This window comes from Pezoporus occidentalis, unplaced genomic scaffold, assembly GCF_034315485.1.
Source record: "Pezoporus occidentalis ecotype Australia unplaced genomic scaffold, CSIRO_AGI_Poc_V1 ctg82, whole genome shotgun sequence".
Classification (NCBI taxonomy): Eukaryota; Metazoa; Chordata; class Aves; order Psittaciformes; family Psittacidae; genus Pezoporus; species Pezoporus occidentalis.
Window position 1 is genome coordinate 1,284,592 of NW_026916181.1, and position 27,644 is coordinate 1,312,235.

Consider the following 27,644-nt stretch of genomic DNA (forward strand, 5'->3'; position numbering starts at 1 on the left):
TTGTAATGTGCAGATTTAATCCTGCTTTTGGGGGCAGTGTAGCTTTGCTTTGTGTGCAGGAGACCAGAATTTAGGCCAAAGTTCCAAAACTTCTTAAAGGATTCCTCTGTTCCTTTCCCAGTCCTGCTATGAACACATACAGAGGATGAGGCTCCACCAGAGAGAGAACTGCCACATGACTCACAGCTCCTGAGTCCGAGGACTCAAAGGGAGCCTCCTCTCTGCTGCACTTTTTGACCAAACACAGTTGGATGAAGAAGCAATTATGTCCCTGCTCTACTGGATGCTTTTTAAAAGGGAAGAATGGTTATGTATCAGATGAGGGTTTCTTGCTGGGTTTTCTCTTAGACTGGCTATGATTGTAAAGCACAGACATACAGATGCTGTGGACTAAAAGCCTTCAAGATGCAACTTCAGCTTGTGTTTGGGAATGTCTTTGCAGAAAGTGGCCAAGGTTTCTTTTTCCCTGTAGTTTTATTTCCCTTTCCTGCAAATAGCAACCTCCCTTGAAACCTCATTTAAATGTTCTTTTAGACACTGTGTTTGTTTTGCACTGGTGAACTGACATGAGAGGCTATTTATAGAAAATGGTCAAATTAAACCATACTCAACTATTTTGGTGGGACTGTTTCTGGTTGACAGAAATAATGGCATGGATAAGAGAGGCCATCTCCATCCTCCTAAACAACCCGCTCCCAGAGTAAGGTGGCTTTTCCTGCATCCCTAAGAGGATGTTTTTTTCCATGCCTCTTCCTACCCATGACAAATTCAGTACCTCTCCATTGCATTGTAAAGCTGCTATTGACTAACTTCCTTGTTTTATGATACTTACAAGTGTATATTTACACTCTGAAAACTCCTGTTAAGTCTCAGGGATATCACACTTGCACCTTGAACATATTAGTGCTGCTTTGTAATTCTGCAGGGGTTTGTGTGTGCCGAAGAACATGCGTTGTTCTGGGGTAAGAAATCTCAAATCCTGGTGACAGAAAACAAAAACCACCTGGCTTTTTGCACTGACATATTGCTGCAAAACCACTGGTTTTCTAAGATGCACAGCTTTTGCTGACAGACCACCCACTGATGCCAGTGGGCTACAAATCAGATTAGAATTGGGCTGGGTTTTATGCTGCCTTGTGAAAGGCAAACAGGTATCTGGTATCCTGCTACTCTCAGAAAAAAATAGTAATGTTGCAGTTGCCTACTTAGAGCAAAAGCTCCTTTGAACTAGATTTTAACCTGCCCTTTTTTTTTAGTTTTTTTAAAGTTCGACTTTAAAGCCCACGTTTGTGACTTAAGGAAAACATAACAAAACTTCACAGGCAGCTTCCTCCTGTTTATCACAAGTATTATGCTTTAATAAATAGTACATAGATTATAATAGTTAATATATTGGTATGATAATATCCTAATGTATGTTTCACAGTAACTTTGTATTTAAATAAAACGGTTTAATTTTTAAGACTCCAGGCTCGCATATTTCTTATTCTGATCTTGTTGCTGTTTTCAGGCATTTGAGAATTTGCTTTCCTCTCTTTATCTTTAGATGGCCCCCTCACTACTTTGATCATTCATAGGAATGGAGAATTTGGACTACAAATTAGCTTCCTAATGTAATTCTAGCAGACTGAATGCATAATTTGTTCCCTGCCGAATCAGTGAGGAGGACATGGCTTAAATTTTTAACATAATTTCCTGCAATTAAATTACCATTTTTTTCCACCATTGTCTTGCACTAAGTTTTAGCAGGCCTTATGAAGAAGGGCTCTTACACCTCTTTGGAGTTGAAGATGCTATGGTGTAGAGACAGCTCAGGTAAAGAGAGAGTAAGTAGTTGAGACTCACCTTCCTTCACTTGAATGCTTCTTTATTCACCCTATTTTCTTCCTTCCTTGACTACTTTCTGCAGGGAAGAGGAATTAACTGCAGAAATGATGCCTCTTCCCTGAGAACTGCTGCCTGGATTTTTGAATTACAGCAACCTCATGCCATCCATCCAAATGAGGCTGTAGTCAGCCAGATAGTACAGTGTCTAAACAGACCCTGGGGAATTTGAGATACTAGGTTCTTGGTGTAAAAGCTGGATTTGTATTTTTGCTGGTTTCACACAGCAAATCCAAGCAGTTCCAGCTTCACAGGATGTGAAATGAAAAGTACTGTTGGTCTAAGCAAGCCCTTGATAAAATTGCAGCGTTTAAAGGGGTTGGTGCCTATACCACTTGCACAGCATGCAGTGAGACAGGGGAATACAAGACCAAAACCATGCTTTCCAACCATTACACTGATTATCAGCTTTAAACCTCAACTCTGTGGAATCTCACCTGATTCATATAAGGAAGAAAGCTGCAGCTGCCTGTCCTTGAGAATGTAAACAGATGTAAGTAACAGCTGTGAACTTTTAATTTCAGAGCTGCTTAAAACCGGCAGTTTTCCAGTCTAAAGAAACACCCTGCCAGAAGGTTGAATCACTGAGATGTAGTCACAGCTGTTTAAAAAAAGAAAAGAAAAAAAAAGGCTGTTTTCTCCACATTGCATTTATCCATGCTCTGGGTATTGGTTTTATTTTCAGGTACCGCTTCCTTACTCAAAATGCAAAATTTCTACTAGAAAATAGGACATGCAAAATGCATGCACGTACAAACTCTAAATCATTATCTAGAAAACTGTAATTTTTCAGCCTACTGAGATTTCTACTATTGCACTAAAAATACAATTAGTTGCTCTTACTAGTCATCTGGTTGAAAATTGAGGAAGTTCTTGAGCAGTGATTCAAGTGAGCCCTAAAGGGGCAACTAAGGTAACAGTGTGCAGCCATTTGTGCTTCTAGGCTTTCTTACCAGCCAGTAAAAGCAAGAGGGATGCTTCACTAGAAATACTCCTTGAGCCCAAGGGTTGCAAATTGTGCTAAGTAACCATGCAGTAGTGTTATTTGGTGTAGTAACAACATGGCTTTTTTAGGAGATAATACGAGGCTACTTGCTTGCTTCCCCGATTAATCAAATCTCTGCTTGATAAAATACCGTGCCTTGAAATAGCATGTAGAAATGTGAGAGTACATTCCAGTTCCTTCTTTAGAGCTTGGGTGGAGTGCATGCTTAAATTATCAGTGGCAGATTTGCTGCCTGCACTAATTTGCAACCAGGACTTGAGCTTCCTGATTATTACGTTAAATTTAAACCTGCAGGCCCTTGGAGCAGTATGAAGGCTGACCCTGCCTGAGACTTGCAGCTTTAGAGAGATACCACTTTACAGGACACTGGTACAGTCAGCTCTTCCACATCCAAGGTACAGCTGTTAAGCCAGCTCAGGCTTCAGTGCAATCTAATTAACTAGGGTATCCTAAAACAAACCCAAACCCATAAAAAAAGAAAAGCTAAGCTGTACCTGGAAACAGGACAGGTCTCACAGTAATTTAGCTGTGACCAGACAAAGCAGAGCTTAACTGCTGGAGTCCGCAATGCAGGTTTGCTGTCTGTATGCAGTGCTCTCACTAGTAGGAGTATGGAGCAGACCACTGCAACCTCACTCAGTGTAAGACCACTGCAACATCAGTGTTTAGTCCTGACAGACCTAAAGCTTGATGCACAGAGAACTTCTGTTCCCTCTTCCCTGCAGGCATATTTACCAGCAGGGTTCAAAATATAATATTAACATGATTTGGATTTTTCCTTTATCTGAGGATCTTTTTTCCTGCCCAATTACTCTAGATATGCAAGTGGCGTCAACTTAAAAAGCATTTGGTTGTCTTATGAATGTACTCTCTCCCCACTCTATATTAAGGCTCTCTATACTTCAACTGCAAGAGCTATTAAACAGGGAGAAGTCAGTCTTCTACAAACGTTTTGCCAAAGGTTCATTTTACAAAGAATGGAATAAATAGGAAGTTAGAGTAGTGCTGTATCTATTGCTGCTTTCAAGTGGTGGAGCAACGCCTCCGGAGGTGGAGAAAGTGACGTCAGGTCAAGTTTCTTGAAATCTTCATTAGCACTCAATGATGTTAACACCTTCACAGTCCTCTTTAAATCAAACACTGCATGGAGCATGCCCAAGGTGGAAATGGCAGCTTTTGGTGTGTTTTTTGATGAAGCTTCATCATCGAGGCCGTTTTCCAAGACGGAAATTCTGTTCTCTGCAATAACTTTGAGGAAGTTATAGAACTCCTTGTAGTCTATACCCGTGCAAGACTTCATGATCAACTAGGTTCAAAACAAAACAAAACAACCCAGCACTGAAATGAAAACAACTCTTTTCTTTATAGTAAGAATAATAAAAACATTTTATCAAGCTAGTAATGAGCTGGAATCATAAGTAATTATGTTTAATCATATTTTTTGTAATTCCACAACGGCACTAAAATTCTTAACCTTACTTGAAATACCACTAGACCCAAAAGCAACACTATTCTTGCTAAATGGCTGTGTTATTTGAAACTCTTTTTGAGGGATATCAACCTGCCAGCAATAACAGCCTCAAGAAATAAGTTTTACATTTGTTTCATGCTTAATATTTTGGAAGCATACAAGATACAAAACCCTGCTCAGTACAGTCAGATGTTCTGAAAGCATCACTCTGCAGTTACAGAAACCTGCTGCCACCTTTACCTTAATTTTGCTTGTTTCAGATTCACTCTTTCATCATGAATGGTCTTCAAACCAGTTATTCTGTGTGGGGCCTGTCTTGTCAGTTCTTCTGTTTACACAAAAAGCACTTATATTTTATAAAGGGGAATGTAAATACTACATAAAAGATTGATCCAGATGCTAATACTAAGCTTGAAGAGCAGTTGTAGCAATAGTTTTCGAGACAATATCCTAACCTCCCTGACACATCAAATATGCACTGGCATAAGCATTTCCCTATCTTAATAAAGTAATATTTCATTCCTGCCACCCAGAGGTACCTGGACAGGCTTGAGAGGTGGACTTGTTAAACCTCATGAAGTTCAACAAGACCAACTGCAAGGTCCTGCACCTGCTTCAAGGTAATTTCAATCACAAAAATAGGCTGGGCAGAAACTGCACTGGGAGCAGTCCTAAGAAGAACTTTAGGGTATTGCCTGATAAGCTCAAAATGACCTGGCAGTGTGTGGTTGCAGCCCAGAGGCCAACTGTGTCTTGAGCTAGATCACCAGCAGCAGAAACAGCAGATCAAGGGAAAGGATTATCCCCCTCTGCTCCACTCTTGTGAGACACCCCCCTGCAGTGCTCAGCTCTGGGGCTCCCAGCATAAGAAGGATGTGGTTGGAGCGAGTCCAGAGGAGGCCACAAAGATGCTCTGAGGGCTGAAGCACCTTGACAATGGAGACTGGCTGAGAGAGCTCAGCTTGTTCAGCCTGGAGAAGAGAAGGCTCCAGGGAGACCTTAGCGCAGCTTCCAGTGCCTAAAGGGGTCAACAAGTCTGGAGAGTGGCTTTTGACAAGGGTATGTGATGACAGGGAAAGGGGGAATGGATTTAAACTGACAGAGAGGAGATTTAGACGAGATCTGAGGAAGATGTTCTTTCTTATGAGGGTGGTGAGACACTGGCACAGGTTGCCCAGAGAAGTTGTGGCTGCCCCATCCCTGGCAGCGTTCAAGGCCAGGTTGGATGGGGCTTGCAGCACCCTGGTCTAGTGGAAGGTGCCCCTGCCTGGGGCAGTGGGCTGGAACTAGGTGAGCTTTAAGGTCCAACCCAAGCCATTCTAGGGTTCTGTGATTTCCTGCAAAATGAAGTTGTCACCAGTTCCTACTTCTTGATGAAATGTACTAATTCCAGGTATGAGGTTAAGGACTTTAGTGTCTTAGAGCTCTAATAAGGTGGTTCAAAGCATCCCTGAAGCATATGATTCCCTAACAGAGTCATGCAGCCAGCATCACATTGTTATACCTGGCATTGTAGGTGCCAATCATCCATAGGGTCTTTCCATTCATTAATTTCCCTCTGGACAGCTGCTAATTCATCCTGTAGGAAGCACCACATTATAGCCACATTGCAGCCATTCACCCAGTTGTGGTTAATGGAAATGGTATCCTCCTGAAGGAATAATTTAAATGTTTATTAGGCTCTACGAAGGAAAACGAGAAAAAACAGCTATATCATCACTGAGACTGCAAAATGTAAAACCATATTCCTCAGCAAGGGAAATGCTTCTTTGGCATCACTGTGCTGAGAGACTGTCTTTCTAACATCTCTGAGCAACGAAATCTTGTTTCACTCTGTAAATTGGCAAACATCTTTACTTCCTCTGTCTAAGCATAACTTTCAAGAGCACAAATGTAGGAGAAGGCAGTGGGGAGAAAGGAGTAAGGTTTTTAATGTTGGTTTGTAATTACAAAGACCAATTTGTTGGCATTTTCCATTATTAAATTACAATTTACAGTTAGAAACCAAGATTAACAGCCTCACCATAGGTCCATCTCATCTAGCACCCCATTTCTCAGTGACTAGTAGTAGCATCTAATGATGAAAAGTGTAAGAAAAGAGGGTGCAGACAGCTTCTTCAGTGACCCAAGGAGCTTATGAACTCAGGCTTGCTTTAAGCCATCATCTTGAGTGGCGACCAATAGACCTTTCCTCTGTGAATCTCTCTAAGCTTTTTGCAGCCCAGTTAAACTTTTGGCTTAAACCCACAGCATACTGTGGCAACAGAGGCTTGAACTGATTCAAGCTTGCTGGCTGATAATCAACCTGTGTGATGAAAACGATGGTATCAGTTACCTTACCAGATTGTAAACTTGATGATGCCATCCACTGGGGATGAAGACTATCTCCCCTGCTTCCTGCACAATCTCAACAGGGGGTTGACTTTGGTTGTAGCGAGGGTAAACACTCCTGTCCTGAAGGCCAGGTGCAGTCACATCAAAGGGCAAGTTGCCGTGGCGGTCTTTCAGGTACTCCTCCTGCCCTGCAGGGTACAACAGCCATTTCTTTCTCCCACATATATTGGCTGACCAGCTATAGGAACGGAAGACATCAGCATGGAATGGAGTCCTATGGGGCAAATCAGACATTTAAGTGAAGACAACCCTTAAAAGCTGTTAGATGAATTAAAATCTCTGATAATCAAACACACAGAAATCAACCTTTACTATGTAAACCTGATCCAAACCTGTCATCCTTTTAATTTTGATTGTTTTATATATTAAAAGGCAACTATATCTACATAGTATTGCAGCCTTTTATACCCCATGTTTCTCCATCAGTTAGTTTTGAACCTGACCCACAAATACCTCAATGGCAAAAGATTCTGTGATGTGAACTGATGAGACTACTCTAAAGACAACTTTATCACCAACACCAGACTTAATTTTTCACCTGCAAAATATGTGACCAGCTCATCAGCACTGCTCCATGTCTTCTGACTTTGCAAATCACAAGTGCTGGATGATCCCCAGGGAGTTTCTGCTCTGAAACTTTATGCAAGCTAGCTCATCTTGTGGGTACAATTCAGGGCTTTTTGAAGCACAAAAGAACTCTAGCTGGCTGCATAAGGACAGCTCACATCCAGAACCACAGGACTTGTGCTTGAGAAACAAGACCAGCTGGGTTCAGGTACAACACTAAGCAGTAAGGCCAGACTCCCTCTGCAGGATGATGCTATCCTCCAGGACAATGTGAAACCCCCTGTAATATTAATTAAAAAAAAAAAATAGGATGTAAGAATGACAGAAACCACACTGGCTTACCATGAACCTTTAGGTCCCATATAGACAAACCGGTAATCATCCACAGCTATAGCATCCCAGTATTCATTCAGCCAGTCAGATGAGAAATACACAGGGGTTGTATAAACATCTTGCTCGGGGAAAGCTCTTAAAAAGATAATGTGTTGGAAATGGGTCTCAGAAAAATGAAATGTTTCTCTTTTTACCTCAGTTTTCAAAACCCAGTTGCAAAGACCAAACAGGTCTCTAACAGGCCATTAATGCTTAGCTGCCATCTCCTTCACATTATTTGTTGCAGTGAACCCAGAAGAGGCCATTAAGATGCTCCAAGGGCTGGTGCATCTCAGCTATGGAGACAGGCTCAGAAAGTTAGGCTTGATCAGCCTGGAGAAGAGAAGGCTTCGGGGAGACCTTAGTGCAGCTTCCAGTGCCTAAAGGGGCCAACAAGAAAGCTGGAGAGAGGCTTTTGACAAGGATGGGAAGGGATAGGACAAGGGGGAATGGCTTTAAACTGACAGAGGGAAGATTTAGATGAGATATTAGGAAGAAGTTCTTCCCGGTGATGGCTCTTCCCTGGCACAGGTTGCCCAGAGAAGCTGTGGCTGCCCCATCCCTGGCAGTGTTCAAGGCCAGGTTGGATGGGGCTTGCAGCACCCTGGTCTAGTGGGAGGTGCCCCTGCCTGTGGCAGTGGGTTGGAACTGGATTAGCTTTAAGGTGTCTTCCAAACCAAACCATTCTATGATTCTACGACAACACTGAGTTGTGTGTAAAATTAATGCAAAGGTGCTTTTCTGCCTCTCAGGAAAGCTGTGAGGCTAAACTATTTGGGAGACTCCTAGTTATGGCAAAGACAGTTTCTAATAAACACAATATTTATAGATGAGATGCCTGCAAGACTGGTTGTTCAACTGGTTGACAGGCTGGAGGTGTGAAGGTTAGGAGAGAAGCCAGGCTGTGGCATTTTTGACAAATGTGTGGCCTTCTCACACAGGATATGCTGCCCCCTTCCAACTGTAGGCTGCATGTCCAGGTTTTCTGTAGCAAGCCATGAAACCAGGAAAGCAGATGAACAGGGAGGCAGAGACTGACAGATTTCCTCTATTGTAAGTCACTGTCACAAAACTTATAACAAGAGCTCATCATAAGAATGTTGGATTACGAGCAGGATATGTTTACAGAAGAAAAGAGTTGAGTAAAAAGACATTAAAGTCCTACACAGACATCAGAAACAGACAATGCATCCATCTCACAAGCAGCAGGCTGGAGAAGAAGTAAGGCAGAATACTGAGAAGAGAACTTGTAATGATTGGGAAGGTTAGCAGAAAAGAAAACGGATAATAAAGGATTGTAACTCATACATGCCTACTGAATCTTTTTTCTAACACAGACAGAAATATTCCTTTTTTTTTTAAAAAAAAAAGTAAGGTTTGCACTGTAGAAGTCAAACAAAAGGCAAATACTCCAGCCACATGTTTCCACAGGGATAACACAGTCATTTAAAACATAGATGAGAAGGAAAGTGCTCAAGAATGTCAGCCTCTTCCAGAAACAGTGGCCTGCTTAAGGACCTTGCCATGTGAAATACCCTGATAACAGTGCAGCATAAGGCATGTATTTTGCTGTGAAGGCTCTAATAAACAGCACTGGTGGCATTTAAACTCTCAGGCATAGGAAGATGAGCACTAAGACTCTGTGGCAGCTCTCTGCTGTGAGTGGCATGCAGGGTTTCCACAGCACTCTCTTACCTGCTCAGGTGCCAGTCCTTTAGATAAAGACACCCTTGGGATGAACGGTAGCCATTTTTAATGTACTCTTTCCAGTACTTGATATACTCCTTGAAGGGGAGCTGCTCCTTCGGGTTAGAATTGTACTCCTTGACATCACAGTTGGCAACAGGTACTACAGCCTCTCCTGAAATATAAACTACTTCAGCCCTGGTGGGGACAGATTCAATGACGCTAAAACTGATCTTCCTTACCTTATCAGCTGCAGAGGCCTCTAATTTCTGGACCCTATAATGCAATGCTAAGTACAGTACAAATACATAAAGCCTAGCTCTCACTCCCAACACCATCATTCCAGGTGAATGTGATTCAGACCAGAAGTTATTTATTTAATGTGACCTGAATTTTCCTCTTAAACTATATTAGGATTGGGGTATCAGTTCCTACTAAATATACTAAAATTTTAGCACCTGAAAAGATATTTCACTGTAACTACAGAATATTTTCTCCTTGACTGAGAAAAGCATCAGGCTGCTCCTCTGGTTAATGTTAAGCAGGTATATAAATTGGTATGGTTAAATTATACAACACCATTTCATTGTGGGAATAAATTCGAGATTGAAATCTGCAAAACATAAAGTGTGAGTAAGTATAGAAAATGAATGTATTAACTTGGAAAAAAGTCTGAAGAATTTCTAGGTTTTGTTTAGCTGTTCTATTCCTAAAATTAAAAATAAGCTGTCATTTAGCATAGAAAATCTTATTAGGTATTAACAATGACATGACTTACCAAACTTCTGCAGCAGATAATCAAAGTTAGGCTTTCCATCCCAAGTCACCCAACTTCTCCTGCTGCCCCAGTCTTCAGTGAATTTAGCTGAGAAAATACAGGGATGGTTGGGAATCAAATAATCCCGGAAAAAGTCTGAGTAAGTGAATGATTCTACTTTTTCAATAAAGTCAACGTGTCCTCCGGGGAGGCAGAATGCACCCTGAGATGAACTGCTATAGTCACGAAAAAAGGCAGTGGAACAGGCAAATGTTGCCCTGTCCATGCAGGCTGGATATCCTTCCTGGCTTGGCCAAGACAGCTTTGAATAGATGCTATCCTGTTATGCTACAGCAAAAAAACTGCTTTAAAACATGGCTTGAGTCTTTAAATCCATGAAAACTCACAGGAAAATATAAATAGCTGGATGTAAACCAAGAAGTCATGCAGGAGCATCCCACCATGTTTGGCTAATTAGGATCTTTCATAGTTTATAAAGTTTATGCCGGTGGGATATTTGACAAGACAGTCACCCTATGGATGGTGAAGATGTCGCTTTTCCCTCATCACCTTCTTGACAAGGTGACCACGCTGTCTGGGTTCCTTCCTGTAACAACAGAAATGTTACTTTCAGCGGGATATCCCTGCTAAATGAATTAATTTCAGGACTGGAGGGAAGGAAACCTCCTAGGCATCTGGGGCACTGGAAAACCACTGCAGCTCAGTGGCAGTACTGAGGCTCACCCTTTTGTCAGGTGTAAACTCTGGCACGCCCCACCCTCCCCAAAACCTTTATGGGCCAGGCAGGAATTATAGGCTTAAAAAACAACCACCAAAAAGGTTAATAATAGTGAATAAAAGGGAGGTGTCCAGAAAGGCAGGGAAAACGGAGCACAAAGCGGGGGGAGGAGGCCCAAGGAGAAATAAGGTCATATAACCTGAAGGGATGGGCTTCAGGAGCGGGACAACACTAAGGGTGAAGGGGGAGACCCGTGTGCTCACAGGGTCAAATGGGGCGGCCATGAGGCGGCTCCCCCTTACAGAGCTCCAGGGAGGGGACCCGGACCCCACAAAGCGTGGCACACGCAATCCCCAAGTTAGGCTCTCGGTCCGCCCGCGCAGCCTGCGTCCCGCAGAAACTTAGAGGACACCGGGGGACGGATACTCACCCCCACCCCCTCGCGGCAGCACCCCGGGGCGAGCGGCGGAAAGGACAGGCTCCCGCAGCCCCTCACGGAACCTCAGAGCTCGGCAGGCGGGGCCCGGCCGGGGAGTGAGAAGGAGAGAGCACCAGCACGCAGCTCAGCCAATAGGAGCGGGCGGCTGGCGCAGGCGCAGAGTGTCGATGCGGGGGTCGCCGCGCTGAGGGAGGTGAGTACGGGGTTGGTCTGGCGCCGGGGGTTTCTGATGGGGGTCAGAGGGAAGGGGGAGGTTGGTGGTGTTTGAGTAAGGGTGTAGGAAGAGCGGTTTGGTCTGAGCCTGGGAGGAGGGTGAAGATGGAGAGGTTGGGGGTTGTCCTAGGAGAAGGGGTGGGGGTCTGGCTGAAAGTGGAGGGGGTGTTACGGGAAGGAGGACTTACAGGTAGGGGAAGGATAGACAGCAAAGGGGGAAGTGGTTCTGGCCAAGGTGTGTGGGTTGTCTTAGAGCTCTGGCAAAGGTGAGGATTGCAGTTGAGCCTGGCCTAGCAGTGAAGTGGAGAAGAGGATTTTGGGTGGCTGATCTACGGCTTTTGCTAGTATGATGAGGGAAAGAATGGTGTCTCTTATGATATTAGGGAAAGGACAGAGATTGGGTAAATATCTAGTTATGTTTGGGGTGAGGAAGGGGAAGGCTATCTTTGTACTTGGGGAAAAAGGAAGAGAAAGGGATGGAAATGTTTTTCAGGAGGGGGAGAGTGCTATCTTGAGGTAAAGAAGTAGTCTTGGGGTTAGTATTGGGGAAGGAGAAGGTAGTGAGAGAAGGGGTGCAGACGTGGAGCAGGGAATCGAAGTTTTGGAAGTGTACATATGTCTGTATTTTGGGTTGGAGAAGTTGAGACGGGGTTGAGATTAAAAGGAAAGCTGATGAGGTTTAACCTGGATGCTGTAAGGGGCTGATGTGAGTTAAACGATGAGAACTGAGGCAGTCCTGTCCTTTAATGTTTTTGGCAGAGGTGGATGGTCTTCTGTTAAGTTGCTTTGTATCAGAAGCGGGTGGGATCAAAATGGCTTTTCCACAGAAAGATGAAAGCATGTTGATATGGAGAAGCACCTCAAAGTGACTGGTCCTTAGAGGGGATCTGTTGTAGTCTGTTTGCAAATGAGTGGAGCTGAGTTCCTCTGTGTGCCATAGTAGACATACTGTGTATCTTTGCCTGCTGCACCACTTGGAAGGTCATCCCTGAGTACTGCTTACCTTGTCGCATCGTTTGGAGAAATGTAATTAGAAACCTGGTGAAATTGTGTCTCAGGCCTTTAGTTAAAAAAAGATGGGAGAGTCATAGATTCCTAGAATCCCAGGTTGGAAAGGAACCTCAACCTTTCTAGGCAAAGCATGACCTAGGATAGATGTCCCAGCACCCTATCCAGCCTAATCTTATTAGCGTCCAATGCTGTGGAGTCCACCACTTCCCTGGGGACCTTATTACAGTGGTTGATTGTGCTCATTGTGTGCTCCTGGGGTAATTAGTGATGCTTACAATCATTGAATGATCTCAAAGTACTTCACAAGAGAGGGTGAGTCACCTCCTTTTTATAGAAGCAGCCACCCAGCTGTGTGTTAGCTGAAGAATTTCTACAATGTTGTGGTGATGCTGCCGGAAATGTAATCCTCATCTCTATGCTGCTAATCCTAGTTCTCGTGCTGTGTTGCTGCGTGTAGTTTTGTGTGGTGCTGCACTCAGTTTGGGGTGGCAGATGTATCATAAGGATGAGGTGTTTGCTTAAAAAGAAAAAAAAAAAAAAGGGGTGGATAGTGTTTTGGTGTTGTGGAGCCCAAGCTGGGAGAGGAAACGTGTGGCATCCAGTCTGTAGACACACGTGTAGGCAAAATAGATGTTTCTTTAAAAAAATATGGGAGACCTTATTGTGAAATCACTTTGGGGACTCCTCCCACTGCGTAAAGGGAAGCAGTTGACGGACTGTCACCCATTCAAGTTTATAAACCTATTGTTGTCTCTATTTACATGTACTTGAAAGCCATGTGTTTATTTCATTTTCATTTTTCCTACCAACATACTCTTTTATATGGTATTCTAAAGGACTCACTATCATCTGCTTATTGTTTTTAGTATTTTAATTAATTTGTGTGGAGGATTTTTTTGTTGTTGTTTTGTTTTTGGTGTGGGTTTTGTGTTTTTTTTTGTTTGTTTTTTTTTTCTGGTAGGAATACTGGAATGGTATGTTTTACCTCAGATAAGGCTTTTTTCTGTGTGTTTGACAAAGCTATGAATATTTTGTCTTTTTGTGTAACATTTAGCCATGTTAGTAGGAATAAAATGAGAGTTGACATAATGATGAAAAAATGGTTAAAGTCATCGGAGGAGAGATCCTGAATTTCAGACAATCATAGAATCACATAATGGTTTGTTTTGGAAGGGAACTTAAAACTCATCTAGTTCCAACCCCCCTGCTGTGGACCTTTCATAGACCAGGTTGTTCAAACCCTGTCCAGCTTCACCTTGAACAGTGCCAGGGATGGGGCAGCCATAGCTTTTCTGGGCAACCTATGCCAGGGCCTCACACCACCCTCAGTAAAAAACCTTCTTCCTTATATCTAATCTAAACCTACCATCTTTCAGTTTAAAGCGATTCAAACAGTTCCTTGTAGTAAACCAGCTGTGCAAGTAGTAGAAGGCCTATAGCTCGGCGTTTTAGAAACGTGATTACCAAAACTTGAGGAAATACAGGGGGAAAAAAATCTTTTCATTTGAAGGACAGTGGCTGAGCTGTTTGATCTATAATGATGAGCTCGCTGTTTATGTTAGAGATGATGTTGATGTATTTAACTGTGCTTTTAATTTCATGGCTTAAGTATGATGAGGTGTCCTCCATTTAGGTGCTGTTAGAGCTAACAAGAGTTAAAGTTTTATTTTATAAAAGGCAAAGTGCTGCCAGTAGGCGAGACTGAAAAGTTTTTGTAATATTGACTCAAAGAAAATAGAGTTGCAAAAGTAATAGGATGATGTTTTCTAGCAGCTTTGAAACCATCATCACAGGTTAATAGCCATTAGAGAATTATATGACAGAATGTATAAATGTGCTGTGTACTTTCAAAGTATATGTGGTACATATGCTACATGGGGATGTACACATTTAATACCTGTTTCGAGCTAACTTCAAATGATTGTGACTGTTCCTTCTTTAGTTTTAACACTAGTGAAATTTCTTACGTGTTTTAATTCAACTCTTTGAAGTCTGGTATTAAATTATAGTATGGTGTTGAACATTCATAAATGATAGCTGTATTCTGTACCCTTGATGACTGTTTTCACTGGTAAATAAAATCAATCTTGATTATCTTTGTGTACCTCTATATTTCTGCAAGGTATGAATCCCTTCTCTGTGAGAGAAAGAGAAGGGAAAAAATAAAGTGCAGGTCTGATGGTAATGAAAGCGTCATTATATTGGGGAAAAATGTGCTGGAACAGCAAATGGATTTAATTACCAAGTGGGTTTTTGCTTGGAAATTCTGGCCTTGGGCACAGAGAGGAGCTGACTGTCAAGCAAAGCTGTCAGGTGAGTCAAAAGTCATAAGACCCCAGGCATGTGCACATATATATATATATACACAGGTGAAGTGACTGCTTCATTTATTCTCCTGGACTTGGAGGACTTGCTTTACTCTTAGATCCAGGATTAAATATACATTATCTATTATTTATATATTTTTCTTTTTGGTAGTGGGCAGAGTAGGATTTTTTCCTGTAGCTTCTTTTTTTTTCACTTGCTGTTTTGGATTTTGAAGAGAAAGAAATACTGGGGGAAAAAATTCTAACTACGGATGGACAGTTCTGTAGAGGCAGCAGGCCACAAAAGGCTGTCTGAGAATTCTGCATCTACAGATAGAGGTAAGGAGCTTGAAGTATAGCTTAGGAAGGTCTTTTGGGGTTTTTTTTTTTTTTCAATGGCACAGTTGTCAGACTGCATCAGATACTGATATTTCCACAGCCTTAATGGTAGAGCTGGCTTGAGAATAAAAATGCTATCTTGAGGAGGGGGTTAATGGTAGTCATATATAGTTTATGGAATGCTTAGCATGGGTTAATGAACTCTAGGCTGAGATTTTACAAAACTTGGAGTCATTTGGTTATTTACAAGTTTCTCCTTGTCTCCCTAGTAGGGCTGTGCCAGTTTGAAGGTGCCTGTGGCTGTTAGCAAGGTCTAGGAGTTGTTTTGCAGGTGATATTATGTTCTGTGGGTGCCTGTTCCAGCAGCGAGCGTTGGGAAACCTGCATTTGGTTCCAGGTTTCCCTTGTGATCTTCTGCGAGGCATATAATCTTTTGGTGTCTTGGTTTCATCATTATTTATATATATTATTTATAAACTAATATCTCAGAGCAACAGCTTGTTGTGAGCAGCATGTTAATATTTATTGAGCTTTTCAGAGGCTAGTGTAAGTAGCAAAGACATGTGCAGGTGGAGGAAGAGAATGTCACTACTTCATGGGGGTTGGGATCTGCTGCTTTCCTGAATGTTTTGATAAATTGAGAGACTGCTGATTCATTTTAATTTTTGATGTCTTCCCCTCACCACCCTCTCACCCCAGGTCTGATGGGAGCTCTTTCAGTAAATATCATTTGCCTCTGCAATATGTTTATGCTTCAGGGAGCTTGAGGATGCAATACATGAGAGTTATTATTGGTTTTCTTCTGTTGATATTGAATTTACTTCATATCTAGTCAGTGTCAAACAGTTACGCTTAATTTGGATTTGAAATTTGTCAGTCCTGAATAATAAAGCTAAAACATGATTTAATTTCGACTGTCATTGATTTCAGCGCTAATGGAATTTACATTGTTGTAATGTAAGAACACTTTGTTGTTTAACTTGACATAGTTGTCAGTTACAGTAACAAAAAGTTACATTATTAGCATTCAACTGTGTATCCCTATTAGAAACATTTTCCACTTAAAGTGTCCTCTGAAAACCGCTGTTCTGCTGATGGCTGTTGTGGAATCCCCCTGGACGATCTCACTGATTTTTTAGGACTGCTTTTTGCTATTTCTTTTTGTATGACAGAAAGAAAATAACCTTTAACTAAAAATTATAATAATTGCCTACACGCAAAACCCAGTAAACCTCCAGGGGAAAAAAAAAAAATTAATCTGTCTGATCTAACTTTGTTGTATTCAAGGAACTACCTTCTTTTTCTAGATGGAGAAATCAAGGCCAGAGCTTTTAGCTTTCTCTCCAAATTATAGAAATTATGTAGGAAAAGTCAATAAAGCAGTAATATTTCCTAGAACTTGTCACTGTTTTGTTAGCTATAGCTACTCATAGAAATCAGACTTCTGTGGGCTTTTCTCCTCTCTCTTTGGCCCAAAGTACAGTGTGAAGTTGTCTCTCTATCACTGTGGTTTCATTAGGCCCAAAGAGAATGAGAGTTTTCACTTTGAAGTCTAGCTTATTGGTAAACTTATGGCATGGTGGGCTTTGGTGGTCTTTTTTTTTTTTGTTTGTTTTTTTTTTTTTTTCTGATTTTCATCACTAAAATTCATAATGACACAAAATAAGGCACAAAACCATAGTACAGAAATATATTTTTTTTGTGGAATATGGCAATCTATGAGGAGTCATTATTTCAGGAATACAGAAGTTTTAATATATTTAATAAAGGCATTGAAACTGAACTCCGAAGCAAAGTCCTCTAAATGCCTGGCCTCACCACCAGTGTGACTAACAGGTAGAGGGAGGGGATTCTTCCCCTTACTGTGCTCTCATGAAACGCCCTTGCCACACATCTTGCAGTCCTGTGTCCTGCTCTGGGGCCCCAACATAAGAAGGATGGGAAGCTGTTGGAGGAAGTCCAGAGGACACCACAAAGGTAATCAGAGGGCTGAGGGACCTTTCTTATGGAAATGGGTTGAGAGAGATGGGCTTGTTCAGCCTGAAGAAGAGAAGGCTCCGGAGAGACCTTAGAGCAGCTTCCAATGCCTAAAGGGGCTGACAGGAAAGCTGGAGAGGGGCTTTTGGCAAGGGCAGGTAGGGACAGGACAAGGGGGAATGGCTTTTAAACTGACAGAGGGGAGATTGAGATGAGATGTGAGGAAGAAGTTCTTCCCTGTGAGGGTGGTGAGACACTGGCACAGGTTGTCCCAGGAAGCTGTGGCTGCCCCATCCCTGGCAGTGTTCAAGGCCAGGTTGGATGGGGCTTTGAGAAACCTGCTCTAGTGGGAGGTGTCCCTGCCTGGGGGGAAGGGGGGGATTGGGGGGGTGGGGAGGGCAGGTAGAGGATAGGGTGAGGCTCTAGATGATTTTTAAGGTCTCTTCCAACCCATTCTATGATCCTGTAATTTAAGGGATATTACTGATGCAGCAGCCTGAAAGCACTAGGACATCTTTAGTGTGTATTACCGGAATTCACACCAGCACTACCTGGAAAAGGTCTATTAACTTTATATTTGTGTGAGGATTCCTAGACATTTCTGTAAAGAGAACAGATTGTACTGAAGTCAAAAGATGTAATTATTGTCAGTGTCAACTGAACTGGGGACTTTGTAGTGGAGGTCTAACTTATTTATTTTACCCCACAAGTAGGAGAACATCTTGAGATAACGTGATGGTACTAATTTGTAAATTGTGCCATCAAACATGAAAGGTTTTGAGAAGATAATGAAAATATGTGTAATTGCCATTACATAATGGGTGTTCACAAAGTAGTTGTGGAGCATAATTGGGTTTTGGTGTTCATACTGAAAATGGTAGCAGCATGAAGGATAAGTTACAGGAAACAATCTGACCCATGGGTATGAGGACACTCTTTGGGTTTGTGAGGAGATGCTACTCCTGACATGTTTCATTGGGTATACTATTCCAAATTTGAGATGGTTTTGATGTGAGCAAACCAGGCCTGAGGCATATGACAGCTGTTTTGTTTTCTTGTTGGGATTGCAGATACCAATGAGCAAGTATTACAGGATTAATATTATGTCATCAGATAGCATCACGTTCTCCCAGGAGAACACAGCCTGTCACAGAGGTGCAATGAAATCACTAGTTCCCTGAACACCGTGTTCCTTCACACTAAGTGAACAGTCAGTTCTGCTTGCGCCACTATCACCCGTATGGAGTTGCTCTGCATAGCAGGCCAGCAGCACCTCCTCCGATAAATACAGCTGATGTTTTTCTTGTCTTAACTGCCACTTGGGTCAGTCAGGGTTTTCCCAGCAGTGCTGATAAGCTGTTTACAATTCTTCCCAAACTCCTGTTTCCAAACATCTTTAATAGTAACTAAGCAGCAATGAATATTTTACAGAACAAATACGACAGATTTGAGGTGTTTATTTTGCCTGTGTTATTCTACCAGAAGTTCTAATATCCATTTGAGTTTTGTAAGGTAGATTGTTAGGTTTCTCCTGAGACCAAGAGTGATGGTCTGAGGTAGTGACAATGTTTGAAGAATATCCATTTGTGGCTGGGTGTTTCTGTTCTTTAATGGTTGTGAGTTCTGGTCAGTGGTGTTTCTGTTTTCACCTGCACTGTTTGATGTGTTGGATAGACATTCTGAGTGTCTTCTTAACAAACCTCGATGTTGAAATATCAGCATGGAAGGGGAAGGAACAGTTATTTCTTGTGATTGCTGTAGATATGTATCAATGAACTTACATTTTGGTACGTTCTGGATTTTCTTCAGTACCTATTTGTCTATGGGAAGCTGCTCCTGATGTTGCGGTAGGGAATGGAAAAATTTTTACATGGTCAATTTTCAGGAAAACTTCATATGTGAAAGACTCAGAAAACTTTTTCAGAATTCTGGTTTTAGTAGGTTCCTGTCCGCCCCAAAATATGGACATATGCCTGTGAACATGTAAGACTAATCAAATTATAAAGCATCTCCCCTGATCAAGACAGCACAATGCTTATTAAATATCCAGAACATTACTGCAGCAGTCATTTGAAGTTTGTGCTGTTGTAAGTCATGTCCTGATACATGATGAGAACGTTATAAAACAGAGGGGCAGTGCTGTTATGGAGTGGGCAGTAATATTGACAGTCCTGGTTAGAAAGTCCTGAGCCTTTATGAATTAAATACTCTGATGGTTAGAAATGGTTACCAAATTTTGTAACTCATCCACAGCTATTTCCAAATCTATCAGGTATGTACCTGAAAGGTTACCAGGCAAGTGCTGGAAACCAGCTCTGGGTGGGATTAATTATTTATGAGTGTGTTTTAATGTCAGTTTTTATAAGTAGCTAAGGATTCTTGCTTTATTTCCTCTCTCTTTTATGCTAGTTTCTCCTTCTGACTTTGAGAGTGTTGCTCTTGAAGGGGATCTGAACGGCGAGCTGATGAACGAAGACATACGTATCCATAGCTGGCCTTGTTCTTACTACTTAGACACCAGCAAACAATGGGTCTCTGGCAGACTCTCACTGACTCCTGTTGCAATCACATTCACAGCTGGCAAGACTGGGGAGCTTTTGGTCAACTTCCATCTTTCTAGTATCAGTGAGATCAAGAAGGAATCAACAAATTTAATCTTCAGCTCACTTACCATCTTAGAGAAGAACACCAAGCACTGGTTTAGTTCTCTGCAGCCCAACAGAAATGTGGTATTCAACATCCTTGAGCACTTTTGGAGGGAGCAATTGCTGTCAAGCCAAGGAGCGGAAGCAGCAGCTTTGCAAACAACAAAGGGAAAAGAACTGACAGGATTATTGAGTGGTTCACAGAAACGGCTGGAGGACACAGCAAAAGTGCTGCATTATCAGGGCGAGCAGTTTGATAGCATCATGAGAGGACTCAACAAGATCGAAGGGGATATGGATGTAGCAGACAGGTATGGTAATGGAGCATCCTCTGAGCTAAGCAGTGCTTGTGGGATTGCATTGCTTATGCCTAAATTTTATGGGGCAGATCCATGGAGGTCTTCGGAATTACAGGATGGTTTGGGTTGGAAGAGAACTTAAAGCTATTTAGCTCCAACCCCCTGCCATGAGCAAGGACACCTTCCACTAGAGCAGGTTGGTCAAAGCCCTGTCCAGCCTGGCCTTGAACACTGCCAGGGATGGGGCAGCCACAGCTTCTCTGGGCAACCTGTGCCAGTGTCTCACCACCGTCACAGGGAAAAACTTCTTCCTCAGATCTCATCTAAATCTTCCCTCTTTCAGTGTAAAACCATTTCCCCTTGTCCTGTCCCTGCCTGCCCTTGCCAAAAGCCCCTCTCCAGCTTTCCTGTCAGCCCCTTTAGGCATTGGAAGCTGCTCCAAGGTCTCCTGGAGCCTTCTCTTCTCCAGGCTGAACAAGCCCACCTCTCTCAGCCTGTCTCCATAGGAGAGGTGCCTCAGCCCTCTGATTATCGCCATGGCCTCTGGACTCACTCAAACGGGTCCATCTCCTTATACTGGGATAAACTGTTGATTTTCCCTGAAAGTTTAAGCTTGCAGTGGTCTGTTGTGGATCTAGTTCTTGTTACAAGATGTGTCTGTATTTCTGTCCTCCCTTCTGTGTAACGTTTTTTTCACCTTGGTGAAGTTCTTTATACATATATACCTGTCCTTTCTTTCAAATAACTTTTCAAGCCCTTCAAGTTTCATCCACGACTAGCAGAAATTGTAGGGATCTCCAAAATATGAACAATGTGTAAGTTCTGAGAGAATAGGCAACGTTAAGGGAAGTAGGTGACAATTCATGTTCCCACAGAAGGATAAGGTATAGCATTGACATTTTTATTAGATGTCTTTGAATATGTATAAATGAAAAATACTGGCTTTGGTTAATTTTGTGGAGCAGCCTGTTTTGCTGTTCCACAGCAAACATAACCACAGGTCTGCTTTTCTAGTTCTTCTCAAAGGAAATTTTGAAGATAGCAGGTGGGCTGCTGACTTGGAGGCAATTTCCTAGAGTTATTGGGAGACAGCTGCCAGTTAATCTTTAGGTGGATTGTACTCCTTTCTCCATGCATGAAAGTCAGCCCTTGAAGCTGCTTTTTGCGTGCATTGGCTAGTTGAGGGCTTTATATTTGTCCTTTCCTTCACAAGAGCTTATTTCCCAGCTACACCTAGCAGCGAGTATTGGGTCTGGTGTAGATGTAGTCAAGGAAATAGCTATAGAAACAGTGCTCCCTCATTTGTGATTTAAAACTGTACTACTTTGAACCTTACATGGAATACTGTCTGCCTTTAGGTATAGGTGGAATAAACGTTTTGAGGAAAAAAAAATGAGCGGTGTGAGCTTCTCCAAAGTGCTTTGTCTGCAGAGTGGGGTGGTGCAAGAACTGGAGAGACAGTACCAGACTATTTGTAGTAATATCAGTTGAGCACTTAAGCCAGTGTACTCATTAGACACCCAAGTGCTGCCTTTAGACAACTGAAGTAAGGAATTTGGAGCACATTTGAGGTTGCTTAACTACGTTTTGCAGAACGCAGTGTGCATAGTAAATGGTTGGTGTCTTGATCAGAATATTATGGCTTTAATTCACTTTGAATGCTAATCATTATTCTGTGTTATTTTGTATGCTGCAGGTTTGATTTGATAGCAGTCCAAAAGAGACAGTAAGGTAGACAGTAGTGTTGTAATATATAGCTATGAGTGCTTTTGTAGAAGCTCTGACAGTTGCATGAAATAACAAACACAGTATAGTTCAAACCAGTTGTTTTTGGAAGAAGCATCTGTTTTTAGACAGATACCATGTCTAAAAGAAAGCGTTGATTTCACAATGGTTCTGCTGATACTCTGCATACCCTTTAATGAAAAGCCAAGATAATTGAAAGCTTCAGCAATAGCTTTTAAAGTTCCGTAGCAATAAATAATGAGTAGGAAAATAAATACCTGCTCATTGTTTTTGGAAGAGAGTTTTGTTTTGGGTTAAGATGCACTGGGAGGTATTATCTGTCCTCATGAATCTGAAGAACTAGATGCTTTGATTTAAAAATGGAAAAATAAAGGAAGGCATTGACCAAATGTCAGCTGTTTTATCTGTAGTACAAACAAAGAGTTTGGCCAGCTTGCAGGATAAAATGTATCCCAAAATCCATTAGCGAAATGGTATTAATCACCCTGTGCTTTTCTAACACAGTTTTCTAGTGTAGTTTGTGTGTTGTTTTTCTCATGAAGATGCTTCTCACCCAAAAGTTTTCTCTTAAACTGATGACATTTCTCTTCATGTCCTTAACCAGTGTAGGAAATGGGGAAGACCATGAATTCAGACTATTAACATAAATGGCCTCATATTTGTAAGGCTCTTTGACTACTGTTTTCCTTAGAAGCTTGATGAGAAGTAACTGCATGGATAATACCATGCAGGACTATTGTGTAGCAGATTCTGTGCAGAAGGAAACTTTGGTAACAAATTTCTGTGTCTGCTTTTTCAACAGCGCCAGTTTGATGGTATTGTCTATCATAAAAAGAACCAGGCCCCTTTATCTCCTTTCGTATGTTTAAAACTTTGATTAGTTTTATCTTGCCTGTATGTGTAGGCTTTTTTGGATTATTAATTCTGTTCTTGTGTATGCATGGGTATGTACAGCTGCTGTCAGTGGACCTGTGTTCAGATAGGCAGAGCAGAGTGTGACGTTCTAGCAGATGTTCAAAGACCAAAAATAAACAGAAACCCAGATTCACTGTTTCCTTTTTAATGTATTGCTATTAGATGACAAGGTACTTCGGTTGCAAATTTTCATTTGTGTATATGGACCGGTCATATAGTTTGTTGATACAGAGGGGTGACTCCTCCATAGGCTGGAGAAGTTGGCTGGAACCTTTGTTAGGGCTGTGCAGCAGAAAAGCCTTGACTATAAATCAGACATTGCACAGCTGGGATGTCAGCCCTGGGGAAAGAAGAGAGGAGGCAGGAGAGTGAAGGGATGAAGTGATAAAAATTAGGGTTCAAAGCTATCCAGAATAAGTTGCCACAATGTAAACAGAGGTTTAGGCTTGTCACGTTGCAGGTGCTTTTCAGAAAGTCCCTGAACACACTGAATGTGTTGAAGTGACATAGGCATAAGCTGTCATTGCCCTGAAATAACTTTGTAACTCTTTCTACACTTAAGAGGACAGAAAAAGTGTTTTGTGTTCTGTAGAAAGGAGATGAGGTTGTTTGTCTCTGCTTAGTTACAGCAGGTAGGTTACAGCATAGCTTTGAATTTGGAAGATGTGTGCTAGTAGAGCCTGGGGCTTTTTCAGTCATTCTCTGTGTAGAATGTAAGTTGAACCTCATAGTTTCAGAATTCATCCCTAAATCCATGATACTATGCCATTTCAAATTCTGTTATGTAGAACTTTGTACATATCCTTTGGTCTGCCTTCCCTACTCCTCTCCCATTTTTTTAAGGAGTGTCACAGCATTTCCAGAGAGCAGTGGTGAGCTCCAGAACTGATACTCATGTTGCATTCTATCTACAGAAGTATCTGGTATTCATGCTTTAGCTGGGAGTAGATTCTTGGAACAGTTCATTCTGCCTGTTCTATTCAAGAATTCAGTTGGTTGACTCCCAATATGACATTTTCTGCTTTTCCTAAAAGATGAGTTTATTTAAGTTGGTGTGTTTTGAAGCCAGTGCAGAGTTTTGATGGCTAGTAAACAAAGCATGTTCAGTCGGAGCTTCCTCTTTCAGATTAGACTTTGCCGCCAAATTAAACAGGATTTTAAAATTGCAGAGTCTTCTGTGTGTAGGCACACTCTGATTCTCATGGAAAATAAATCACTACAAAAGATCTTTAGAGCAGCACTGTTGTGATGCATATTTGATCAGGGAGTACCTTTCTAGAATAAACTTAAAAGTAAATTAAATCAAGCTGACTTTCCAAAATAGCAGTAAAGCAGTAGTAGTTTGGGGTTTGGTCTCATAAGCCTTGCATCTCTAGAATTTAAGTTAGTAAATAGTCTTTTGTAGTAAGATTGCATTTTTTTCATGAAAGATTTTATTACGTGTAGGCTGGCTTCTTAGAAGCATCTACTACAACTACTGTGCCAGTGACGCATACCTGATGACTGGATAGTCTTTAAGGTATTGATGGAGATGGGGGACCACACAATTCTGATCTGGATTGAACTTCCTTACAGCTAATTTTTTTTTTTTTTGGTTGATTTAAACATAACCTCTTCCTTCCCATTAGTTAATTGGGAATTCATTTGTGCCTCCAGAGACTGCTTTCCTGTCCTGCTCAGTGGCTGAGGAGTGGACTGAAAAATCTCTGTTTAAAACATCCTGATCAGGCTAATTGTCTGCAGGCTAGTTTGGTTTGTAGAATGCTTCCAGCCAGCTCACTGCTGTTTTTCAGTGGGAGCAGGGTAGGGTTTGGGCAGTCAGTGATTCCCAGAGGGTTGATTTGCCTCTTCCTATGCCTGGGACTGGAGATGAGTCACTTTGGCTCAGATGTGACGTGCGTGTCAGAGGCTGCTGGTGGGTGAGAGGAGGTGACTGTTTGCACTGCAGGAGGGAAAGGGGGATATGAAGTTTGTGTTAGCTGTGTGTGGAGATGTTGTCAGTCCCAAAATTTCTTTCCAGCCACTAAAGTGGAGTCATCTTGAAATACACAGTCCTCTGCTAGCAGGATGGGCTTGGGTGATACAGGCAGGGGATGAGAGGAAAGTGGGAGAAATGGAGCATCATTGGTGCTGACTGTGGCTCTGCCACCAACTCCTGTCTAGACGAGGAGAGGGATAATAACAGACAGGAGCACATCACGTGAAAAATCAAACCAAAACCTTCCCTTTCCTTTTTTTTTTTTTTGTAAAAAGAGTAGTGGTCAGGCTTAGACCCAAAGATCTGCAAGCATGATCCTTTCTTGGGAGAGGATTCAGAAAAGGGGAAAAGGGGAATGGGCTATGCTGCTAAAAAAATATAACAGGAAGATTGTGTTTTCTATGTCATTGATTCTTCCTAACAGTGTTACATCTTTCTTGCTTGTAGCTGGTAAACTTGGGTGCCTGCTTAGGTGCATGTTCTTGCTTAGGAATAAGGGGCTTGACTCTTTCGTTATTTCTGGCTATACACTGGTCTTTCTGGGGAGCAGTTGCTTAATTGTTCCATAAAGTCAGTCTGGTTACCTTTATGCTAAGGCACCTCCAGCAAGGAGGCCTGTGTCCTTCAGGAGCTACACCAACGCTGATGGTGAGGCGCTCTGGATGCCTGTGGCAGTCTCTGCTGGGCTTTTCAGCCTCAACATTGCACTCTTAGTGTTTTAATGGGAATTTGGGAGTGGAGGCAAAGCAAAAGGTGGCATCAGACTAGGGCTATGGAATAAAGGAGCAGAAGGCGGCAGTGGTGCAGATGGCCATGTGTGGAAATATTGAGGTAAATGGCAGTATTAGCTGAAGAACAGCTGAAGAACTGGCTTGATTAAGTCTAGTTAAAAGTTGGATTTCGTGTGTCAGACCAGTGAGACTCTGGGTCCTCTTTCCAGTGTGTTAGCAAATGAAGGAAAGCTGCTTTTTAAAACAGATGGATCCTGGTAAGTTGTGAATAGGTTTGAGGAACAAAATAAGAGGGCTGGATTCAGTATTAAGAAATCTTTGTCTGTTGTAATTTGCTTTGAACTGGAGGGGTAGCACGACCTCTCTACTAGCTTTGACTCTGCTAACACTCTCTTTTCTCTGCTAGGTTGTTGACTGAGCTCGAATCTCCTTCTTGGTGGCCGTTCAGCAGCAAGCTCTGGAAAGCACCACTGGAAGCCAAGCCAAAGGAAACTGCCACAGTTTCCGATTCGAAGAACCAGGAAGGAATCATAATTAGAATTCCAGTTATTATCACCCACAGAACAGACTCAAATGTCAAGCCAGGAAAACTCACACTCTTTGCTTCTGGTCTGGAAATCAGTGACTGCAACTCTCAGGTCATTCACCGTTTTGAATCAAAGGATGTAGATGATATCAGAGTTCATACACCATATGAAATCAGTGTCCGTCAGAGATTTATTGGGAAGCCAGACACCTCTTATCGGCTCTTGTCAGCAAAGATGCCAGAAGTAATCCCTATCTTGGAGATGCAATTTAGCAAGAAGATACAGTTTCTAGAAGATGCCCTAGGTTTTGCTGGTGCCAGGATGTCCCCTCAGGTAGATTTGGGGACCTCCATTTGGCAAGCAGGTATGTGACAAAGCAATCCATCTGTAAGGGTAACAGTAGCACCAGAAATTTCTAGGTGGTTTTCAAACTCAAAAGTGTTAATAGTTACAAGGCAAATTTTCTTCCCTTTTCCCCAGTGTGAGACAACATTGATGATGCAAGAAATAACTGATAGGGGACCTTAGACCCTATTGGCAAGAGGGGGAGGGCAGAAATGACAGAACTGTGTGGCCCTGCTTTAGTCTGGTTGGATTTTCTTTCTCACAGCTACATTAGCAGAACCTGTGACTGCAGATGCTGAAGCTGAGTGTCCCTCAGGAGCCTAGCAGCTGAATTGCACCAAGCCCTCTTTAACATTGTGCTCTCAGCTGGTATTGACACTAACTCCACACCACTTTGTGAAAGGATTAACTTTGAGTTTCAACTACTGGCCTGTGTTTTAACTACAGTGTCATTCTTTTTCCAGTGGTCACCAATTCACTTTTGTGCCACTCTGTGGGGAAGTCATTAGAAATTAGTTTTCCTGGTTGCATGCTTCACAGTCCTCTGCTGTTGTTTTTGCTTTGTAAGTTTGTAGCTGAAAATATATTAAATCTGTCATTCAGTTAATTGTAGAAAATTTAAAATGTATTTCCAGTCCAGCAGGTTTTTTTAAAATAACATCTGGAGTAAACATCACATTAATTTTCATATCTTAAAAACTAGAATTTTATTATTTGAGAAGTTCAGGTGTTTGGATTTAGATTTTAGGTCTCAGGTTAGGTTAATACATAGGTGAAAGAAAACAAAGTGGAGATTGAAACCCTTTCACAGTAATAAGAATGACTTTACTTACTACTGTTATGTCTGTTAAAATTCTGGGGAGGATTGTTTTTTGTCTTGTTTTATTTTTTTATTTTTTTTTTTGTAATCCAACCCTGGATTCATTCGGGGAGCTGTTGAATTCTTGTCTGTTAGGAATTTAATTCTATCAAAATGTCTGAATCCTCCTTTTTTTCTTAATCATTAGTGATGTGAGAGCAAATTGGTGGATGGATTTATTGCCAGTACGTTAAAAACAAGTAGAAAAATTATACAGTAAAGCAATAGTTGAACCCATTTCCGTGCACTGAGCTAAAACTGGAGTTCAGCAGGGAGGATAATGTCCTCTTGTTGAAGAGTCATCGAGGGCCATGGCTTGGAAAAGCTTGTTAATTTTTAAGGAAGTAAGTCTTGGGCATCTGGCACTAAAATGTCAGCACAACAACTTAGAGGAAAAACAACCTGCTGGTTTCTTAAGCACTGAGTTATTCCAGCAAA

The 27,644-nt window shown here is 41.9% G+C and overlaps 3 protein-coding genes across 11 annotated transcripts in view; 2 read left to right on the forward strand and 1 right to left on the reverse strand.

The window, feature by feature from the left end:
- The window catches only part of ALS2CL (ALS2 C-terminal like), a 66,381-nt gene extending 64,917 nt beyond the window's left edge, over window positions 1-1,464 (forward strand). For all 5 annotated transcript variants that reach the window (XM_062603909.1, XM_062603906.1, XM_062603908.1 and 2 more), the window contains exon 26: window positions 122-1,464. In XM_062603909.1, the coding sequence (XP_062459893.1) occupies window positions 122-193 (72 nt within the window). In that variant the 3' untranslated portion in view covers window positions 194-1,464. The remainder of the gene's footprint in view (window positions 1-121) is intronic.
- JMJD4 (jumonji domain containing 4) lies at window positions 1,332-10,744 on the reverse strand. Its single transcript, XM_062603917.1, has 6 exons — window positions 10,159-10,744; window positions 9,390-9,555; window positions 7,665-7,790; window positions 6,702-6,969; window positions 5,866-6,012; window positions 1,332-4,196 (listed from the first exon to the last, which is right to left on the reverse strand). The coding sequence occupies exons 1-6, from the start codon at window positions 10,421-10,423 to the stop codon at window positions 3,885-3,887; spliced, it is 1,284 nt and encodes a 427-aa protein (XP_062459901.1). The 5' UTR covers window positions 10,424-10,744; the 3' UTR covers window positions 1,332-3,884.
- A 656-nt stretch (window positions 10,745-11,400) lies between these two features.
- The window catches only part of SNAP47 (synaptosome associated protein 47), a 32,381-nt gene continuing 16,137 nt past the window's right edge, over window positions 11,401-27,644 (forward strand). For 2 of the 5 annotated variants that reach the window (XM_062603916.1, XM_062603914.1), the window contains exons 1-3: window positions 14,933-15,184; window positions 19,571-20,117; window positions 25,882-26,366. In XM_062603916.1, the coding sequence (XP_062459900.1) occupies window positions 15,118-15,184; window positions 19,571-20,117; window positions 25,882-26,366 (1,099 nt within the window). In that variant the 5' untranslated portion in view covers window positions 14,933-15,117. Of the gene's footprint in view, window positions 11,509-12,827; window positions 12,852-14,932; window positions 15,185-19,570; window positions 20,118-25,881; window positions 26,367-27,644 lie in introns of those variants that run through there. The other 3 variants (XM_062603915.1, XM_062603913.1, XM_062603912.1) reach the window with 3 other exon arrangements.

Excerpts from the sequence above, each read along its gene's own strand:
- JMJD4 (XM_062603917.1), bottom strand. The coding sequence starts at position 10,423 with ATGGACAGGGCAACATTTGCCTGTTCCACTGCCTTTTTTCGTGACTAT. Across the intron at positions 6,970-7,664 it reads ATGGGACCTAAAGGTTCATG|GACTCCATTCCATGCTGATG; the intron begins GTAAGCCAGTGT and ends TTTGCCCCATAG. Across the intron at positions 4,197-5,865 it reads ATTGGCACCTACAATGCCAG|TTGATCATGAAGTCTTGCAC; the intron begins GTATAACAATGT and ends TTTTGAACCTAG.